Here is an 18,927-nt window from a genome sequence, read left to right on the forward strand (position 1 = left end):
CCTTCCTTCCTAAATACTTTTGTTTTATTTATTTATTTATTTATTTTATGCGGTGCTGGGGATCAAACCCAAGGCCTCACTGGTGCTAGGCAAATGCTTTACCACTGAGCTACAACCCTAGCTCCCTCTATCCATTTCTCATATTCTGTTCAAGTAGAAACAGGACACAATTAGTCAACACCCTCTCTCTACCAAGCTTGAGTGTCCTCCTCAGTCTTTTGTCTTCAAAGGAAAAATGCCGAAATCGTCTCTCTTCCTCTTTCTTCATAGTCTAATTTTCTATTTTTATTTTGGAATAAAAATTTTTTAACTTAGGGTTCTTCATTATTTATTAGAAATTTACATACATATGTTTCCTGTGATGTAAGAATCCATCTCCAATTTAAGGGCTCTCTGAACACTGGAGTACAAAGACGTTCATCAAGACAACATTATTTGCAGGGAGAATAGTGCGGGGTTGGTGTGGGGATATTCTGTGCTTTCTGCAAAGAAACTGCCAAGGTCGAGGCTGATTTTCAAACACAAAGCCAAGTGGAACCCGACACACTGTGGCTGGAACAAGGACAAACTGTCTTTTAAGTGCTGAAGTCCTTACAAACATCAACCTATTCTTAGTGAAAAAAATTGGCAACCTGAAAAGGCTGCCAAATTAAGTAAGATGTGGAATAAAGTAGAAGGTAATAGATCCTAAAACCAGAATCTTGATATAACCACAAAATCTGTCTGGGGGGGGGGGACGACGACAAATTCTCAAGACTCAGGTGACTGCCAAGTGGCCTCAGGGCAGTTTTTAAAGTGCTCTGTAGCACAGGTACAAAAAACAGTACCCAGCAATCAAGCAGATCCACATACACCAGCAGAATGTACTCTGTGCCATCCCAAGGGGCTCAACACTGGGCCAGAAATGCAGAAGGGAAGGAAAATAGAGCCCAAGTCAGGTGATGCTGGGGTGCTGGAAGGTTCTTGAGGGTCAGATGGCCAGATGGACTTCAGCAGGACATGAAGGGAGCCAGGCACCTGTGCTGAACATTTTTATCTGTATTATCACATTTGATTCTTGTAATATTCTATTTTTTTCTTGTAATATTCTCAATGTTTATAGGTAAGTGAAATGACATTTCCAGAGATAAGGAATAAAGATGGGTTAAATGACCAGCTCTTGGGAACCCAGTTGGAAAATGAAGGGACTGGAGCATGAGCTCAAGTCTCCAGATTACAAAGTAATATCCTCTGGTCACTGCTGCCTTGTCTGCCTGCCATGTGCTGCCCTAACCTCTAAGCCTCATTTTGGGCTCTCTGGCCATGACCTGCACAGGAACTCAGCTGTGCTTCTGAATCAGGGATCACAAACTCGGATGCTTCCAGGTGTAAATGCACCTAAAAGTGAATGGAAGTGGGGCTCTACCAAGAAGCAGGAGGATGGGGTGCACGGAAGCAGACTTGCCTCTTTGCTCAATTCTAGGTCAGGATGCACACGAGACATGGGCCTGGTTGGAGAACTTGCAACTTTTTAAGAAATTCTAGAAATGTGGGCTTTAAGATGAAATTTCTTAAAATTAAATAACAACAATGAATATTCTGGAAGCAAAGAGGCAGGAAGCTTCAGCTTGCTGGCAACCCCAAACTGCTCACATCCATGCTGGCCTCCCACAGGCAGAGGCAGAGTATGGCCAGACCCAGCTTTAGGAGCAGGAGACACTTCCACGCTCCTGCTCTATTAGGAAAGTGGGACCCAGTAGGGGCTGGGCATGGTGATTAAGCTCTTGGAACCCATAAAGCCAGGGTCTGATCTCAGGGTTGATTCCAGTGCATTTAGGACAAAGCTGGTGTGTGGCCCACTGCCTGCTGTTTGTGCCCACTCTCTGGGCTGCTGGACCTGGAAGCTGAGCAGAGGGTGGAGGGTATAGTATAGACCCCTCTCTTCTTATGCAAGGGGCATGGGCAGAAGCAGATAAGAGAAAGGGTGACTTCTGTCTGGCCTGGTCTGAGAACTTTCACTTCTTACCCACTGTTTCTGAATCTCCAAAGCCCAGAAAAGGGCTGCAGCCCCAGACAGGTAACCAAATGAGTCACATGGGTACTGTGGATAGGGCAACCCTGGTGACAGGTGCTTCCTCCTGGGCTGGGAGGCACAGTTACCAGCTCTCATTTTTAATAGAACTTGGAAATGTTGATTTGTACATGAAGCCTGCTTTTCCCTCTGTCTGTCTCTTAACTAGAAAGAGACAAACAAGGTATCCCCATTCTCTCCCAGTCCCCCCAACTTCTGGTAAATTACTCCACTCTAATTACCTGCAAGTCATATAACTGCACTGAGCACTTGTCCTGATTTCTAAGTTTGTTGAAGAAATGACTCCAGGGGCTGGGGTTATGGCTCAGTGGTAGAGCGCTTGCCTCGAATGTGTGAGGCACTAGTTTCGATCCTCAGCACCACGTAAAAATAGATAAATATAATAGAGGTATTGTGTTCATTTACAACCAAAAAAACATTTAATAAAAAAAGAAAGAAATGACTCCATACTCTTCCACAATAACACAAGAAACTTCAAGAATTTGGAGTCTGTGTTAAAGCACTGGCATTTAGGGGAGAAGGCTGTAGAGAGAGCCTGGAAGCAACTTTCCCATATCCCATGCAAGCCTGAGGGTCAGAGCACCTGCCATGCAAGTTTAAGGAGCAGCCTATCATGGGGTAGGAATCACTTCAGGAAACCAATGATGCTGCTTGGGGTTATACACTCTTGTTTCAAATGCCAGCTGAATATGCTGCACTTGACCTTCAATGCTTTTCTTTTTTTTTTTTAAAGAGAGAGTGAGAGAGAGAATTTTTTTAATGTTTATTTTTTAGTTTTCAGCTGACACAACATCTTTGTATGTGGTGCTGAGGATCGAACCCGGGCCGCACGCATGCCAGGCGAGCGCGCTACCGCTTGAGCCATATCCCCAGCCCTTCAATGCTTTTCTAAGAGCAATGAAAGCACAGCTGGAACTCCATCAACCTCCCCCTATATAACAAAACAGCAACAATGCCTTTGTTAATTTTTCCCTCAAAGTTTTCCAGGACTGTTTTAAAGGCAAGCTTTCAGAGAACTATTTTTCAGGTCTGTGGGAGTCTCCAATAGGAAGGAGGCTGCCAGCAGACCCAGTACGATCCCCATGTGCAGGATCCCTAGGTACACTGTGGGCCTAAACTGGAGAGGCCTGCATATAGCACAAATCCCAGCAAGCCCAGCCTTACCTCTTTGCCAAAAGTTGAGACTTGGTTCCTGAGGGAGAAATCAGGTTGATCTGGAGGTCTCCGCGGCGGGGGTGTGAGATGGAGATGCGGACTACCACATGTTCTAGGTAGATCACTCGCTGGTCTGAATGGTCAGCGCAGGCATTGGTCAAGGCAGTGGTCCGTAGTACCTGCACCACAGGGATGCTCCTAGGGAGGAGAGAAAGGCTCAGAACCTGGTACCTGGGTCTTTAATGCCAGGTATATGGAGGGCCATGGACTCAAGTGGACAAGCTTGCTCCTTCCTGGTGAGGTCTCTGGTTCTGGGGCCCTGAAGGAGCAGCCTAGGTCTCCCTCTAGGATGTGTCACCCTGTGTTATATTACCTGCCCAGAAAGACTTCTTAGTTCTGGAACTTGTTTATAGAGATTTAGAGAATGAGTTGCTGTGCAGATTTGAGCCAATGTATCTAGTGGGGGGGGGCGGCGGGGGGAGGTGTCCCAGATTTAGTGCCCAGGAGGCAGTTTCTAAGTAGCATGTGGCCAACTTACTTTCTCAATGGCCTGAGGTCTTCAAGGCATTAATACCCCACTACTTTGTTTCACAAACTGTCTTGAAAATAGAAGTCACAATGCTGAATAACAACAGCAGCAGAGATTTCCTGAGTTAACCTGCTCTAGGCACCAGTATGAAAATTTACAGGATTAACCCATTTCACCCAGAGAGAAATTAAGGGCTGTACTGAAGATCACCTGGCTAATGAGAGGTAGGGCTGGGATCTGAGTCTCCAGTCCTCCATGTCACCTTGCACAGATGCTCATGTAGACTCCCGCCCTCAAGAGACTGAAGTCTCTGGAGCTGGTCTGTTCCCAGATGTCTTACATAAAGACTGCAGGACATCTTCTCCTGTCCCTGAACCAGATGATGGTTTTCTTTACAAACTTGGGCAGCTTTGCCACATGGGACCAAATCTGAGGACAAGCACAAAGAACCCATCGCTCAAGAGTCACCTTCAACTAGAATTATCTGACACACAAAGCAGACACAGAGTTTGGGTCCAAAGGCTGTTCCTGTATCAGGCTGAGCCATCCCAACTCTTCTGGGTCGCCACAGTTCACATCTCCACAAAGCCTGGCCCTCTCACCCCCCGTGATTTGCAAACTGAAGAAAGAGCATTCTTCAGTAGAGACCCAACTGCCAGTTCAGAAGCACACTGGTAATTCCCCACTATGCTGCCGGCGCTTGGTTTATTATGGGGAGTGCTTTTCCCATTATGCCCGTCTTTCCTCTGGGGAGGTTGGAAGCGTGTGCTTAGGGCCTCTCAGGAATTACATCGCTTCGCTCTACTAGGCCTGAGTCATAAAAAACAATCAAAACAGTTAGAAACAGTGATGTAATTCCCTCGGAGACTCTGTAAATATTTGAAAACATGCTTTGCGTGCACCATAAATTGATTTAGAGGTGCTGACTTCTTTCATTGCCTTCTCCACGTTTTACTGTCTGTGTTTATTGGTCAGAGGGCCCCTTTGCTATAGCAGATATAGAACACACTGGAAAGCTCTGAAGAGTTCCAGGGCCCACATACACCTCCCGGCAAACTGCCCACCTGTCTTTATGTACTAAGAATGCAAGTTGGTTGTGTTGGGGGTAAGAGGCCCCTGGGTGTGAAGGTGGAGAAACAGATTCACTAATGTTCCCCTGCAGCTTTGAAATGTGGCTCCCAGTCAAGGCCCTGAGATCTACTTTCAAACTTCTAACACTTTTCCAGGGCTGAATAGCTAGAACAAAGTGAAAAACAAAAGCCACAGACAAGTTTAAAACACTGTCTCCATCCCTAGCTTTTTGCTAATTGGTAGGGGGAGGAACCACTGTACTCCAGAAATAGACCTAGAGTCCCAGAGAGGAAACCTTAACCCTATAGACAAGACACAGGACTTAAGAGAGAACAGGAACGGTGTAAAATAAAAGAAGGTCAAATCCCACCCTTCATATGCACCACTGCCATGTTCCTGAATCCAAGTTCCAGGCTGCCATACTCCCATTGCAGAGCAAATAACACCCTTTTTTAGGGAAAAAACAAAACAAAACAAAAACAAATTATCCTAATGAGAGGAGCAAGTCTCCTGCATCTGACTTAGCTAAGGACTCCAGCTGGTGGATGAGAAAGGCGGGCCTGGGTCTAATCCACAGGGAGCCCCTTTGCTGCAGTCCCAGGGTGGCTGGCTGGGGGTAGGCAGCCTCAGTTCCTTTAGAAGTTAAAGGGCTCCCTTGGTTTGGTTTTCAAAGTCAAGGCATTATCCTCCCCTGGGGGCTAGCCTGCCCGCCTGGGGAACAAGGCTAACTGTAACAATTAGTTTTTATGTGAAATCTCTTAACTATGAAATCACTCAGTTATAGGCCACCAGGACTCCTCATTTCTGCAAGTTCTAGGGGAGAGCTGGGAGCTAGGAGTCACTGACTGCAAAGACAGCAAGTTGTTACCTGCCTATGTACTTTATTTCTGCAGTTGCTATGGAAAAAAAACAGTCTCATATCCCAAGTCAGGGGGCTTTTTAATTTTCTTAAAAGAAAAGAAAACTTTGAAATGTTTCATGATAATCTACATTGAAATTACTATGTATGTCAGACAGAAACTCCAAGGAGAAGTACTGAAACCAAACACAAAACCCCATCCCTTAACTCCAAAACAGAAAGCAAAACACTTTTTTCCAATGAAAAAAACAGGGGGAAAAGTGATGCATGCCTATAATCCTAGCTACTCGGAAGGCTGAGACAGGAGGATCACAAGTTTGAGGCCAGCCCCCACAACTTAGCAAGACTGTCTATAAAACAAACAGACAAACAAATAAATGGGCAGAGGATGCAGCCCTGTGATAGAGCACTAGCCTAGTATGTATAAGGTTCTGGGTTCAATCCCTAGTACTGGAGATTGGGGGTGGGGGGGGAAAAGAAAAAGAAATCACTCTCTATCTGTAACTATTTCGGAAGATAATACATAAAAATGCAAGTCAACTGTGAAGAAATTTATTTTTTAGGTTAAACAACTGCAGGGATTACCTTTGTCATACAAATACAATTAAATTGTAGTTTAAAGATGAAAATTGATTTAGAAAGATCTTAAAGGTCCCCAGATAACTGAAAATGTTCTTCTGCTATTAAATTCTGAAATTGCTATCTGTACATAAAGCCACCTTCCTAGGACCTTAGAGAAACTCAAGGAGTTAAAGGATCTCATGGAACTGGTCTGCAGACTGAGCAATGTTGAAGCCAGGGAAACTGAAGACTTGGAAATTATATCTAATGACAGAGAAACACCACTTCCTGTTGAGCTGCACTTCAGAATCAATTATGCTCATATTCCAGATGTTCTCCATTCACCCTAAGCTCTCTGGAATGACTCGCTTCTCCTGAGGAGGTAGAAGGCTACCAACAGTAACTATCCTAACAACAGTTTAGTATCTCCATCCAGGCCACTAGTATGGTGGCTTCCTTATAGTTTTCTCCAGTGCGTAAAGTTGTAGAATGATTCCTGATTCACTGACATCAAATTCTGAAAAGCTTATGGCATCAGAGGAACCTTCAAAGTGAAAGATAAATATTTTTAAGTAGTAGAAAAGAACAGAGGAAGGCGGGTCACGGGTAGAAACTTCCCATTTCTGGGAGCTTCCAACTCTCCACTGGGAAGAGTTGCTAGGAAGCCACTATGGTAAGTATTTCTCATTCTCCCCTTGTAGACCTCACTTCAGCTCAGTTTCATGGGCAGATTAGCATCCTTGCATTTCTGGGGCAATGCTGACCTTTCAACTTCAGGTCTGGAGGCAAGAGCTGAGCTGGGCCTAGCTCTTCATTAGACAAAGCTGAGATCACATGAGAAACCCAGAATCAGAAGGCAACTGCCCTCTGGTGTATTTGGCATCTGGCTGCGGGGAGAAAAGGTAGCTGAACAGCTCAGGCTCATCAGAGCAGAAGGTTAACCAGGAAAACCTTTCACAGACCTTCCAAGTGGGTGGAAAGGGGTTACTAGAGCAGATACATGAAATTAAACTATAAGAAAGTAATTTGGTCTGTTGGAGGGCAAAGAGTCATCTGCATGGGCATCACAAGAGGCCCTGAGTCACTTCCTGGATCTGTGTTCTAGGATGTTCTCCACAGGATGGTCTGAAGTAGGGACTCTTGTTTCTTGGTGGACTTTCTCAACTGTATTAGTTCACATTTAGAATTTCCTTTGATGAAATTACTTTTCTTTAAAAAATATTTTTTTTAGTTGTTGATGTACCTTTATTTTATTTGTTTTTATGTGGTGCTGAGAATTGAACCAAGGGCCTCACAAGTGCTAGGAAAGTGCTTTACCATTGAGCCATAACCCCAGCTCCTGATGAAATTACTTCTGATTATCAAACCATGGCACAGCATTTAGGCTGGAAATAAAATTTAACCACAAAAAAGAAGGTAATCTATTCCACTAATTGAGACAATGCTGTGCATGATTAATTGAACCATAAGGTGTTAATATACAATGTTGAAGTTTATAGCACCCATTTTTCTTCTGTGTGAGATAAAGGGGTTGATTAGCTGATTTCAAATATTCCTTCCAATGCTTGTGGTCTAAGATCCTATCAGACAAGGAGTTTAAAAAAGATAGCACTGGGTTTGATTCTTAGCACCACATTAAAAAATAATAATAAATAAAGGTAATATGTCCACTTACAACTAAAAAAATAAATATTAAAAAAGACAGTAAAACCTATAGTCAGTCCTCATTATTCATAGAATCTACATTTGCATATGTACTTGCTAAAGTTTATTTTGTATACTTAAAATCAACACTTGTGGCGCTTCTGTGGTCACATGTGGAAATGTACAGAGAGCAAAATATCTGAGTCACCTAATCTGCACTTTCTAGCTGAGGTCAAACAGGGCCACGTTCTGCCTTTGTTTCAGCTATCATACTCAAAAACTAAGTGTCCATTTCACAGTGTAAGCAGTGGCATGTTTTTTGAATTTTTGTATTTTCTATTGATGATTTTGCTGTTTACAAGCCCCCCTCCACCCCCCGCCTCCGCCGCCCCAGCTTAGTGCTACAGTACTGTCTAGTGTCCCCAAGTGCAAGAAAGCTGTGATGGCCTTACAAAGAAAACATATGTGTTGCTTTCAGTTCAGATGAGTTACAGTGCTGATAGTCATGAGTGCAATGTTAATGAATCAACAATAGATAGCAAATAAGGTGTCTTTAAATAGAAACACATAGAAAAAGATTCTGTACTATCAGTTGGCAAAAAATATTGTGGCCAGGGACTTGAAGGAATCTGAATCAATATACCCTCATTGGGACTCAGAAAATGATACCCAAGCCGAGCGTGGTGGTGTACTCCTGTAATCCCAGCGGCTCGGGAGGCTGAGGCAGGAGGATTGCGAGTTCAAAGCCAGCCTCAGCAAAAGTGAGGTGCTAAGCAACTCAGAGACCCTGTCTCTAAATAAAATACAAAATAGGGTTGGGGATGTGGCTCAGTGGCCAAGTGTCCCTGAATTCAAAACCCAGTATACCCCCCCAAAATGAGAAACCAAAGTGAAGACCTCAGATGCAGTTTCAGGAATGAAGGTTCTCTCTGACCTTCTTCTGTCCTCCTGTTTCCTGCTCCCTTACCTGGCAGGTCATAGAATTAGAATTTCTCTTCCTCAAGAGAAATTGGGCTCTTGAGTAAGGGCCTCACTTGGTACCTTGAGTATGAGGGCTGCATACTTAAGCCCTCAGAGGACTTTTGAAGACTTTTTTTTTTTTTTGTAAGAAGTACCTGTTCTTCAGTTGAAGTGATTTTCCCTTATCCTTGCACTTAGAGTTAGCATTCACTGGATGCTGCCTGTGATGGTCTTGCCTCATGTGGGCTCCTGCAGAGGTGGCTCAGATGCCATGGCCACGGTTCTAGGGGTTGTCTGTTCCGGGGTCCAGGGAATATAGTTCTCTGAATCTAGAACCCCTCTTCCCAGTCACAAAGCCTAAAAATATTGTCAAATCTTCCCAACTTTTCTATCTTGGAGCTGGCCATAGATTATCTGACCTACCTTATCTGATGGTCAATCCTATTCCAGAAGGATGCCACCCCTTCCCTGGGAAGAAAGAATGCTGCAGAGAGGCCAGGAAGAATCTGAACAGACAGGCCTTTCAGGGTTCCTCTCTCAGTCTATTCCTATTAGGTCACCTTTTTAATCCAGTCATTTGTCCACATGGCTGTCTATGCGTCATCAAACCTAACTACAAACACGAGAAGTTCACTCTGAGTCTTTGGGTCTTCTTTGACCTGAAGGCTCCTATGTCATAGAAAACCGTGATCAGTGCTTTGTGCTTTTCCTCTTGTTAGCTTGCTTTTTGGCATAGGGGTGTCAGCCACAAACTCTATGTATGGCAGGAAGCCAAGCTCCTGCATACTCAAAATCAGCAATGGTTCAGGATGAGTAACCCATTGTTCATGGCAGCTCTGTAGAATGTAACTACCATGAGTGATGAGAAACAATTTTTCTAATTCAAATATTAATTTTAGGAGTAAGAAGCCTTTATAATTTGGAGAAAACAGGTTTACTTTGAAAACTAAGCTAGGAAGGGCAAAGGCTGCAACAAAATAGGCAGCTGTCAAAGTCTACCAGAGCCTATGGGGTAACAGGAGGCAGAACACACGTTGTGGGCCCAGTATAGTTGTCTCCAGGACAGGACTGCACAGCACCCCACAAGTTTTTAGAGGACACCCTAAATAGCAATGATCTAAAAAAAGAAATCAAAAGCAAGGGCCTCATATGGTACCTAGGTAAGCACAGAGGTCAGAAACCCTGGAGGGATACACTAGGGAGGGTTGCAAAGGGATGGAAGAATGCAGGAATTTGTGGAATACAGAGAAAGCCCAAAGGGAATAGGGGCCTTTAGCTTCCTAAATAGGTTGTGTGCTTGGGCACAGATGGGAGTCCAGATGACCTGGGTCCAATTCATAGGTATTCCATCAGGACCCCCCAGCTTCTTGCTTCGCTAACCTGCTACAGAGGGGCCACCCAGGGTCTGGCCTCTTGGGTGCTGATTCATGGCCAAGACTGGAGGAACCTCCAGGTAGCCAGGACCAAGGTGCTTTTCTGTCTTTGGAAGCAGCATGTGCAGCTGGTAGGGGACATGGAGAAATGGGAGGAAAGTTCCTCTGGGGATGTAGAAGTTTCTCTGCTTGGTTCAGTACAGGCTGAATTCCCACCTAGAGGGGCAAGATGGATAGTGAAAACAGCAGTCTGGGGCAGAAGCTCAGCCCTGCAGCAGTTCAGCTCCAGTCCAATTTCTAAATTCCTTTGTGCCTCAATTTCTTCCTCTATAACATGGGGATAAAAATAGTACCTGAACCCTTCATCTTTGTTTGGGATTTTGAATGACTTAATAATGTGAAGGGCTTGGAACAATGCCTGGAACACAGTCAATGTCTTTGAAACCATCACTGGTCATATGTCCTTACATGTGGAGTTGCTAGAAGACAAGAATCATACACAGTCTGGTTTAATGAAATTACACAAATAATCAATTATCAGAATAGAAAGCAGGATGTGGTTAATCCAAAGATAATCCCTGAGCATCTATAGATTATCTGCTGTATAGATAATCCTTAATATTCAAAACAACATAATGGCTTTTGGGGTGGAAGTATCTTGAGAGAGAGAGAAAGGAAGAGAGTCTCTCTCTCTCTCTCTCTCTCTCTCTCTCTCTCTCTCTCTTTCACACACACACACACACACACACACACACATACACACCAAACTAAACTATTAACTCTGTCTGAATGGGAACTTTCCAAATCAGTCAAAACCTAAGACATGTAGGTAAGGTCTGATTGTTTCCCGCTGGTTTAAAAGACACTTTTGTGGCCATCTCTCAGCATTGAGTTGAGGGTCATGGGTGTCGTAAACTGTTTCACAGTAGCCTGGATTTTTAAAGAAGTAAGGAAAGTACTGGCTACACAAATCCAAACAATCAAATAAGATATTTCATAGCAGGAACTCTTTTTCATTCAAAGGGATTATATTAAGCTTGATTTTTTTTCACTTGAAGAAAAGCCATAAAACAGTTAATTTTAGCATTTTCTCTGTGTAATACATAGATTTCTAAATAATTCTGTACAGGTAGATGTCACTGGTCACAATCCTATTTACCATCCTTTAGTTTAAGAAGGTTCTGAATAGATTATTACATATTAATAGTAATAACGTGTTTGATCCTCTACATGTGTTTGAATTACAGCAGAGACTCACTCAGGTATACTTTGCATTTTTCATTCAGTTTTAACTTGGAACCCCCCCAAATCCTGTTTTTTTGTGTGTGTGGGGGGGGCTGGGAATGGAACCCAGAGCCTCTTGCGACCTAGGGAAGTGTTCCACCACTGAGCTGTACCCCAGCTGCAGTCATTTTCTCCTGTAGGAAGTACCTGTTCTTCAGTTAAAGTGATCTCCCCTTGTCCTTGCACTGAAGACTTAGCATTCCCTGGACGCTGCCTTGACCCACGGGGGCTCCTGTAGAGGCAGCTCAGATGCCTTGATTCTAGGGGCTCAGTCTGTTTTGGGGTCCAGGGAACATAGCCTTCTGACCTTGCCTCACATCAGGGTGATGTTTCTCTTCTGCTCAAGGGAAAGGTAGGTAAGAATACCCCATGTGCCGCACAAAGGTACACACAGAACGCAGAGCCTCTTCCTCTCTTGTTGTCTTATTTTGTTATTTACCATGGGAAGCAGCTGAGCCAGGTTTGGGATATTCAGAAAGTCCTAGAATTCCCCCACTAGAGAAAGAAACTTGAGCAAGGCCAAGACAGTAGAAGCTGGACTGAGAAATGCACATGAGGGAGCAGTCAGAGGAGGGACAAGCAGATGCATGGAATCCTTCCTTCTCATCTCATCTGTGGCAAAGCTAGAGGAGAACCCTGGTGAAGGAAACTGGCTATAACTGTGGTAAGGAACTCAGCAGCTCTGGTTCAAATCACTGCCCACAGGCAAGCAGGATGGCAGCAGAGCTGGCTGGAGCTTCCCACCAGGAGACAGGCTGGTGGAGGCACTCTTCTCCCTCTGGAGGCCCTTACATCCTCAGAAACAATCAAGTGGAGTCAGGTAAGGGTTTGAGACAGTAAGTGGGCTGAAAATTCCAGAAAGAGTCTGAAACTGCTAAAGGTAAAGATGATTTTCCTTCAGAAACAGAAGTCTGATTCTTGTCCCCTCTTGGAATTTGTAGAGTCCTTATTTTCCTCAAAGGACAGGAACAATGTCATACTGTGTGTTACGGCGGGTTCCCTCAACCTGTGCTGTCTAGACTCTGTGTGCTTTCACTTAAAAAACAAAATAAAATAAAAATAAAAACAACCATTCGCCACTGAGGCACCACTCTACCATCTTAAAATGATTTCTGGCAGGAGAAGAAAGCTTCATTCAGGAGCTTTCCTGACGGGGAGAACAGTGAGAGGGAAGAGGGCAGCTCTGCAGGTCAGGAGCCAGCCCCAGGAGCCCACACCACCTCACCTGGCATCTGATCATCCATGTTGTGGGCATCTGGCAACAAACCAAGCCAATGAGGGTGAAAGGCCTTGTTTATCTCACCAAATCTCCCCTTTCTTTTGAATTTGACAGTCTAAGACTCCTTAAAGAAAATGAATTTTTAAGAAACCAACATTGAAGGACTAAGGATTTGGCTCAGTGATACAGTGCTTGTGTGAGGCCTGAGTTCTATCCCTCAGCACTACAAAAAAAAAAAAAAAAAAAAGGAAAGAAAGAAAGCCAACATAGAATCTTGCCTCCTGGCCAGCTGACCGGTCAGGCTGTCAGGTCTTAGATCATCTAGTGGTCAGTCTGTGCAATTAGCCATAGGTTGGAAAATGCAATTTTTTAAAAAGATCCTTCAGAAGCTATTCATCCAACACTTTCTGAATTCCTACCCTCTGCAAGGTATCCATGAAAAACACTTTTCTCAACATTTTGTGACAAAACCTAGTATAAGAGGTAAACATATTCCCAGAAAAGGTGATCTCAAAGAGAAGGACCTATATTTGTCAATAAAGCAATGTACCCCTTCTTTTTCCCCTCCCTCCCTCCCTTCCTTTCTTTCTGTGCTGGATGGCTTACACAGGTGGGGCAAGCACTCCACCACTGAGCTACTCCCCCAGCTCTGCAATGTACCACTTCTAATCACTTCATCATCTCTTTTACAAACACCCATTTTCCAAAGGTAACGAATAGACCTAGCTGGAAATCCACTCCATTCTTTATCAGATATTAAAGTCTAGAGAAGCACCACTAGCCTTCTTAGCACAGGAGCAACAGCAAAATTCAGGAGGATAATCTGATTTCCTTCCTCAATGGAGTAGGGTTCTCACCGTCTGATTTGCTTTCTAGCTGATTTTTTTTTTTTTGTAAATAAAAATCTCAATGAACACATGTAATTGATTTAGAAAAACTTCCTCCAAAGGGCAATGCATGGAAGAAAGATGAAGTCAGAGTCCTGTAGCCAACTGCTCGAAGCTTGTTAAAAAATCCCAGTGCTTAAACCTTAAGAAGGTTTATGAGGCCTGATAAAAGCAACGCAGAGCTGCTCTGCATTTTGGATTATAAACCCCTGGTCTTGTGCCCCTTGCAACAGAGAAGAGGACTGATGTTGCCACTCTTACCCATGCCCAGGAGGTTCACACTGTGGACTCTAGGGCAGCTAGACTGGGCTAGGGCTATGGTTCCAACTTCTAGTGGGTGGGGACAGAAAGACACTTGTGGCTGCTCTTCATTACACCTTGCGGGGCAGGGCAGATCCTTGGTCCAGTCTGCTATGTTAAAACTTATGGATAAGAATTTCCTGCACCAGGCCAAGGGATTCAGGTTGGGGATCCAGCTCCCTACCATCATACAATCTGCTGCAGAAGAGGAAGAGGCCTAAAAATGGTCATGGATCCAGAAGGAAACTTTTTCCTAGCTGCACAATCCACAAGAGAAAATGCAGGCATGTATAGACATGCACCACCAAGCACATGCGCCCATGTCCTGCCTACCTGCATAGGAATGTGTGTGTCAACACCTCCCCCACCACATGATACAGCAGAGTCAGGTCTCACAAGTTTGAGAAGTAGTCACCAGTGCTGGAGCGGAGCCTTACCTGGGCCTCTTGTCTGAAGTGGCCACACACATATGCTGGGATGGCACTGCTGTCCACTTCTTTGCCTCCAGCACGAGAGCTTCTGCATCCACCAAGCCAAATCCATAGAGATGGCTAACTGAAAAGACAGGGCCTTCAGAGCCAGGCTCTCCTGCCTCCCTGCAGGAAGGGAGCAAAGCCAGCTCTCCCACCCTGCTGGGCTTCCAGGGAACACATGCCAATGGAGTCACCTCAAGGGCTCCTGAGAGCCCCAGGCTGAAGGATGGGTCCCTCTGAGAGGGTCTCAGTTGCATTGTTCTCTGAGCCCAACTTCTTCCACTTAGGAGAGTGGGCCAGGACAGATGTACCATTTTGGTACAGAGTAGGAGGAGTGAGAGGGCCTAGGACTTTCTTTTGGGGTAGGGGGTGGAGGGGACAAGGACAGATTTATTTTCATTAAAATAATCTATTGGCATCTGTGCCTCCTGAATCTTAGCCCAGACAAGAGAAAAAAAATCTGAGACCTCAGGGTTGAGGGTTTAGCTCAGTGGTATAGTACCTGCCTAGCATATCCAAGGATCTGAGCTCCATCCCCACCAATGATAAAACAAAACTCAAAACAGATAAAACTGACCATGTGCACTAAGCACAATATAAACAAGGCTAGCGACACTTGTCATTTTTCCTCTTCCTTGCTGAGTTCCCCAGGCATTCAGGGCAAGCACACTTTGGAGCCCACAGACAAGAGCGCTGAGAGCTGGCGGCTCCAGTGTTTAATTTGGCCAAGGGAGGAGAGTTTCAAAGTTTAATTTAAGAGGCAAGGTCAAGAACTAGATACAATCTATTTTCCTATTTAATTAGGCCAAAACTGAAATGTAGGTCAGCTCTTGTTACAGCACACCACTACCACCAACATTCCTGCAACACAGGGATGAATGAGGCCCAATCAACAGCTCCTTATTAAAAGGAATGTTCATTGGCCTTTATGGTAACAATACTTGACCTATATTTTATAGATACTAGTATTGGGCTTGGTGTCAAAATAGCTGGACCTGCACTTCAGAAAAGAAAGGGAAAGTCTTCCCTAATAACACCATGGCTGATCAAAATCTTTTCCAAGTATCCCTGAAAGGCAAACAAAGCCAATGATCCAGTCTTACAATTACCTACTCCAGAGGTGCCAAGTTTCTGGGTTGATCTAGTCCTGACAATGGCTTCATGGAACCTGGGTCTATACAATACTGGGCTAGGGGTGGAGGGTCTGCTGTCCTATGAGTTGCTTTTATAACACAGGGACTGGCCAGCAAGTTTTATAGTTAGAAAGTAATTTATATAACTATCTCAATGTCCTTGTTTATTGTGCAGATGAGGACATTAAGGGTGAGTTTCACAATGACAGAGCTATTCAAGGCTAAGAATGCAAGCTGCCCTTAGATAGCAAGTATCACTTATTTTAAAATTATGGATTTGTTTTAATGTATATAAAAATAGCCACAAATCAAAATCTAGATTCACTAATTATTAAAAAAATTACTTTTAAAATGTATTTCTTTATGTAAAAAAAGGGGGTGTCAATTTAAAGAGAACTATTCAGTAAATGCTGGTAGAGTTGGTCCCGGATATGGCAAAAGTCATGAAATTAAGGAATCTGAACTGTTAAGATTTTCGGGTTCTCCCTTTATGTCAATGCTGGTGCCAGAATACTTTGATTCCAAAGATCACCCAGAGGGTCCACTAGGATGTGGTGACATGCTGGTCCTTGCCCAGCCCACCAGGAGCTGCCGCACCTTTATGCCCAGCGCCGTTCACTTTCCAGTCATTGGCTTTCAGGTGGGCTGGCCGGGATGTCTTCACTAGCAGGTGCTGGACGTCCCTCCAGGTTAGCTGGCTGCTGCAATGACACAACAACAGCCCGCTGAGGCCCACACAGGTGCACGTGGCTGGCCACACAGGCCCATTCAGAGTGATGTGTGGGGAGCCAGCCCCACCCTGAACTAGAGCAAGCCCGCAGGCTCACAGCCACAGCCTCAGCAAGGGTTGACTTCATAAGCTCTTCATAAAGAATGTCTTCCTGAGATGAAAGAGCACAAAAGATGAATTAAAATCCATAAGCATAAAAAACCTTACTTTGCTGCCAAGCTCTGTCAGTTTGTACAGGGCCATACAGGAAATTTTGGAAGTGGCAAGGAGAAAAAATTTAATTTATTAAGTATTTGGGGCAATTCTTTGTCATAATGCACAAGAATATCCTCAAGCCATGATGGAGCCAGATTCAATCCAGGTACAGACTGTAGTAATTCTAAATTTCTAATACATGCATTTTAGTGCAAAATAGAAACACATCATTCAAAGAACATATTTCTTTGATTCTCAGCTACATTTTCCTGCCTTTATAACTCCTCTAAAAACAGGATCCATCTTACCACTTGATGTCTCTTACCACACAACTCTGTCCATTGCAATTGGGATCTTGTTACATCGCCTGGGGGGTGCTGAACTTGATCCTGGCTGTTCTTATTGTCACTTCCAGGTCTAAATAACTCTGAGTCTAAATGAACTCCTTGATAGTCACAAAATTTCAAAGAGATATGGAAGTGTATATATATATATATATATATATATATATATATATATTTTTTTTTTTTTTTTTTGTCAGCACTTCTAGTTTTTGTGGTACATAAAAGGGTACATCTTATGATCAATGGCATCTTGGATTTGATGAAGCTATTTTTCCTACTATCTCTAGGCAGAGAAAGAGAGTATAAAGCAAAATTACTTCTTCTACTCAATATTAATTGTCATGAACTCTGGATATTTGCACGTATACGCTTTTTGCAAGGCTGCTTTTTAAAATATGGTACAGGCGATATCTACATATGAGTCGCCAATAAAAGGAATATATTATGGCTACATAAAACTAACAGCTGAGTAGGAAGGTAGAAGCATAGATTCATGAATCCACTCACAATTTGACAGAGATATAGTTATATTTTATTCTTCTTTTAGTTTGTTGACACATATCTACGAACTTTTAACTATAGAGTTAACCAAGAACAAATGAACATCTATTAAGACTTGAAATCCCTAACATCCCCTCTGCCCCAAATACTCTTTCTTTCCAGACTATCTTTTCAGGATTTATTCAAGTGGGGATGACCCAAACAATCCCCAGGACTACCCCAGGAATTTAATCTGCGTATGTGTCTATTTGCTACAGATCCCTGCTGTGCTATGTGTGCTCCTACAGCAAATGTGAACCTATGAACATGTGACATGCTTGGAACCTGGAGGAGCAGCTGCTACCACAAGGAAGTCAAAATGCTGAGGCATCCTGATGTCCTGAGCTACCTCCTCAGGACAGTGCCTGCCCTGACCCAAGGCAATCTCCCACTGTGTGTGTGCACGTGTGTGCATGCATGTGTTCATGTGTGTTGAAATACCCATAATGTGAAATTTGCCATTCTAACAATTTCTAAGTGTACAGTTTGGTAGCATGAAGTACATGCATATCATCGTGCAGCACGATGCATCTCCAGAACTCTGTCATTTCCCAAAGAGAAATTCTACCCATGAAACACTAGCGCCCCATTCCTACTTCTCACAGCCCCTGATAACCACCATCCTATTTTCTGTTCCTATGAATTTGACTTTTGTAGGTACCTAAAATAAATGGAATCCTGTTCTATTTGCCTTATTTTACTTAGGATAGTATCTTCAAGGTTCATTTCTTATTATAATATGTGTCAAGATATCCTTCCTTTTTAATGCTGAATAATATTCCATTGTATGTAGAGACCACATTCTGCTTGTCCATTCATCCATCCATGGACATGTGGGTTGTTTCTCATCATTTGGCTCCTGTTAATGATGCAGCCATGAATATGGGTATATTAACCTTTTTTTTTTGTCTTCCTACTTTTAATTCTTCTGGGGTTTCTTGATCATATGGTAATTCCACATGTACTTTTTTTTGGAACTGCCCTACTGTTTTCCTCAGTGGTTGCTCCAGTTGCTGTTTCCATAGTAGCTCCTGCTTTGCCTATTTTCCCATAAGGAGCTCACCTGTGCTGTGATCCTGGGGTACCCTCCTCCCTGGAGGCTCTCACTCTGGTCTTCCCTGGTCTCTCTGATGTGCTCTTGCTGCTGTGCCTGCCTGTCACTGGGTAGTCACTGGCCTCCTTGCTGTTTTACCCCCACCATGCCGACTCATCCAATCTCCAGTTCTCTGTCAGGCACAGATTGATCTGCTACTTTCTTCTTACGCTCTTTCTCCTGAGGACCTACATACCAACCTCAAGGGTAGAGAAAGATTCTGAGGCCCCAAGTAGTCTTAAGCAATGCACCCTGGTGTAGTGGTTATTGGCACAAGCTTTGGAGTTCAGATGGAGGAGATGTGGCTGTAGTCATTTTTGGCTACGTGACCTGGAAAATCATTACTGCATGTCAAATGATTGCTGCATGTTATGGGGCTTACTGAAGGATGGCTTAAGCCAATCCTCCAGGAAGCTTAGCATTTAGGTACTAGGAAAAATGAGATTTAGAGTAAAGGACAGAAAGGCATAAAGTTAAAAATCTTTTTTTTTAGCCTTTGCCTTTTA

At 43.7% G+C, this 18,927-nt stretch overlaps 1 protein-coding gene across 4 annotated transcripts in view; it reads right to left on the reverse strand.

Annotated features, from left to right (window-relative positions):
• The window catches only part of Pcsk6 (proprotein convertase subtilisin/kexin type 6), a 152,603-nt gene that overhangs the window by 66,200 nt on the left and 67,476 nt on the right, over nucleotides 1–18,927 (reverse strand). For all 4 annotated transcript variants that reach the window (XM_048790370.1, XM_048790369.1, XM_015493134.2 and 1 more), the window contains 3 exons: nucleotides 16,117–16,220; nucleotides 14,351–14,468; nucleotides 3,236–3,424 (listed from right to left, as the gene is read on the reverse strand). In XM_048790370.1, the coding sequence (XP_048646327.1) occupies nucleotides 3,236–3,424; nucleotides 14,351–14,468; nucleotides 16,117–16,220 (411 nt within the window). The remainder of the gene's footprint in view (nucleotides 1–3,235; nucleotides 3,425–14,350; nucleotides 14,469–16,116; nucleotides 16,221–18,927) is intronic.

This window comes from Marmota marmota, unplaced genomic scaffold (assembly GCF_001458135.2).
Source record: "Marmota marmota marmota unplaced genomic scaffold, marMar, whole genome shotgun sequence".
In the NCBI taxonomy this organism is placed as follows: Eukaryota; Metazoa; Chordata; class Mammalia; order Rodentia; family Sciuridae; genus Marmota; species Marmota marmota.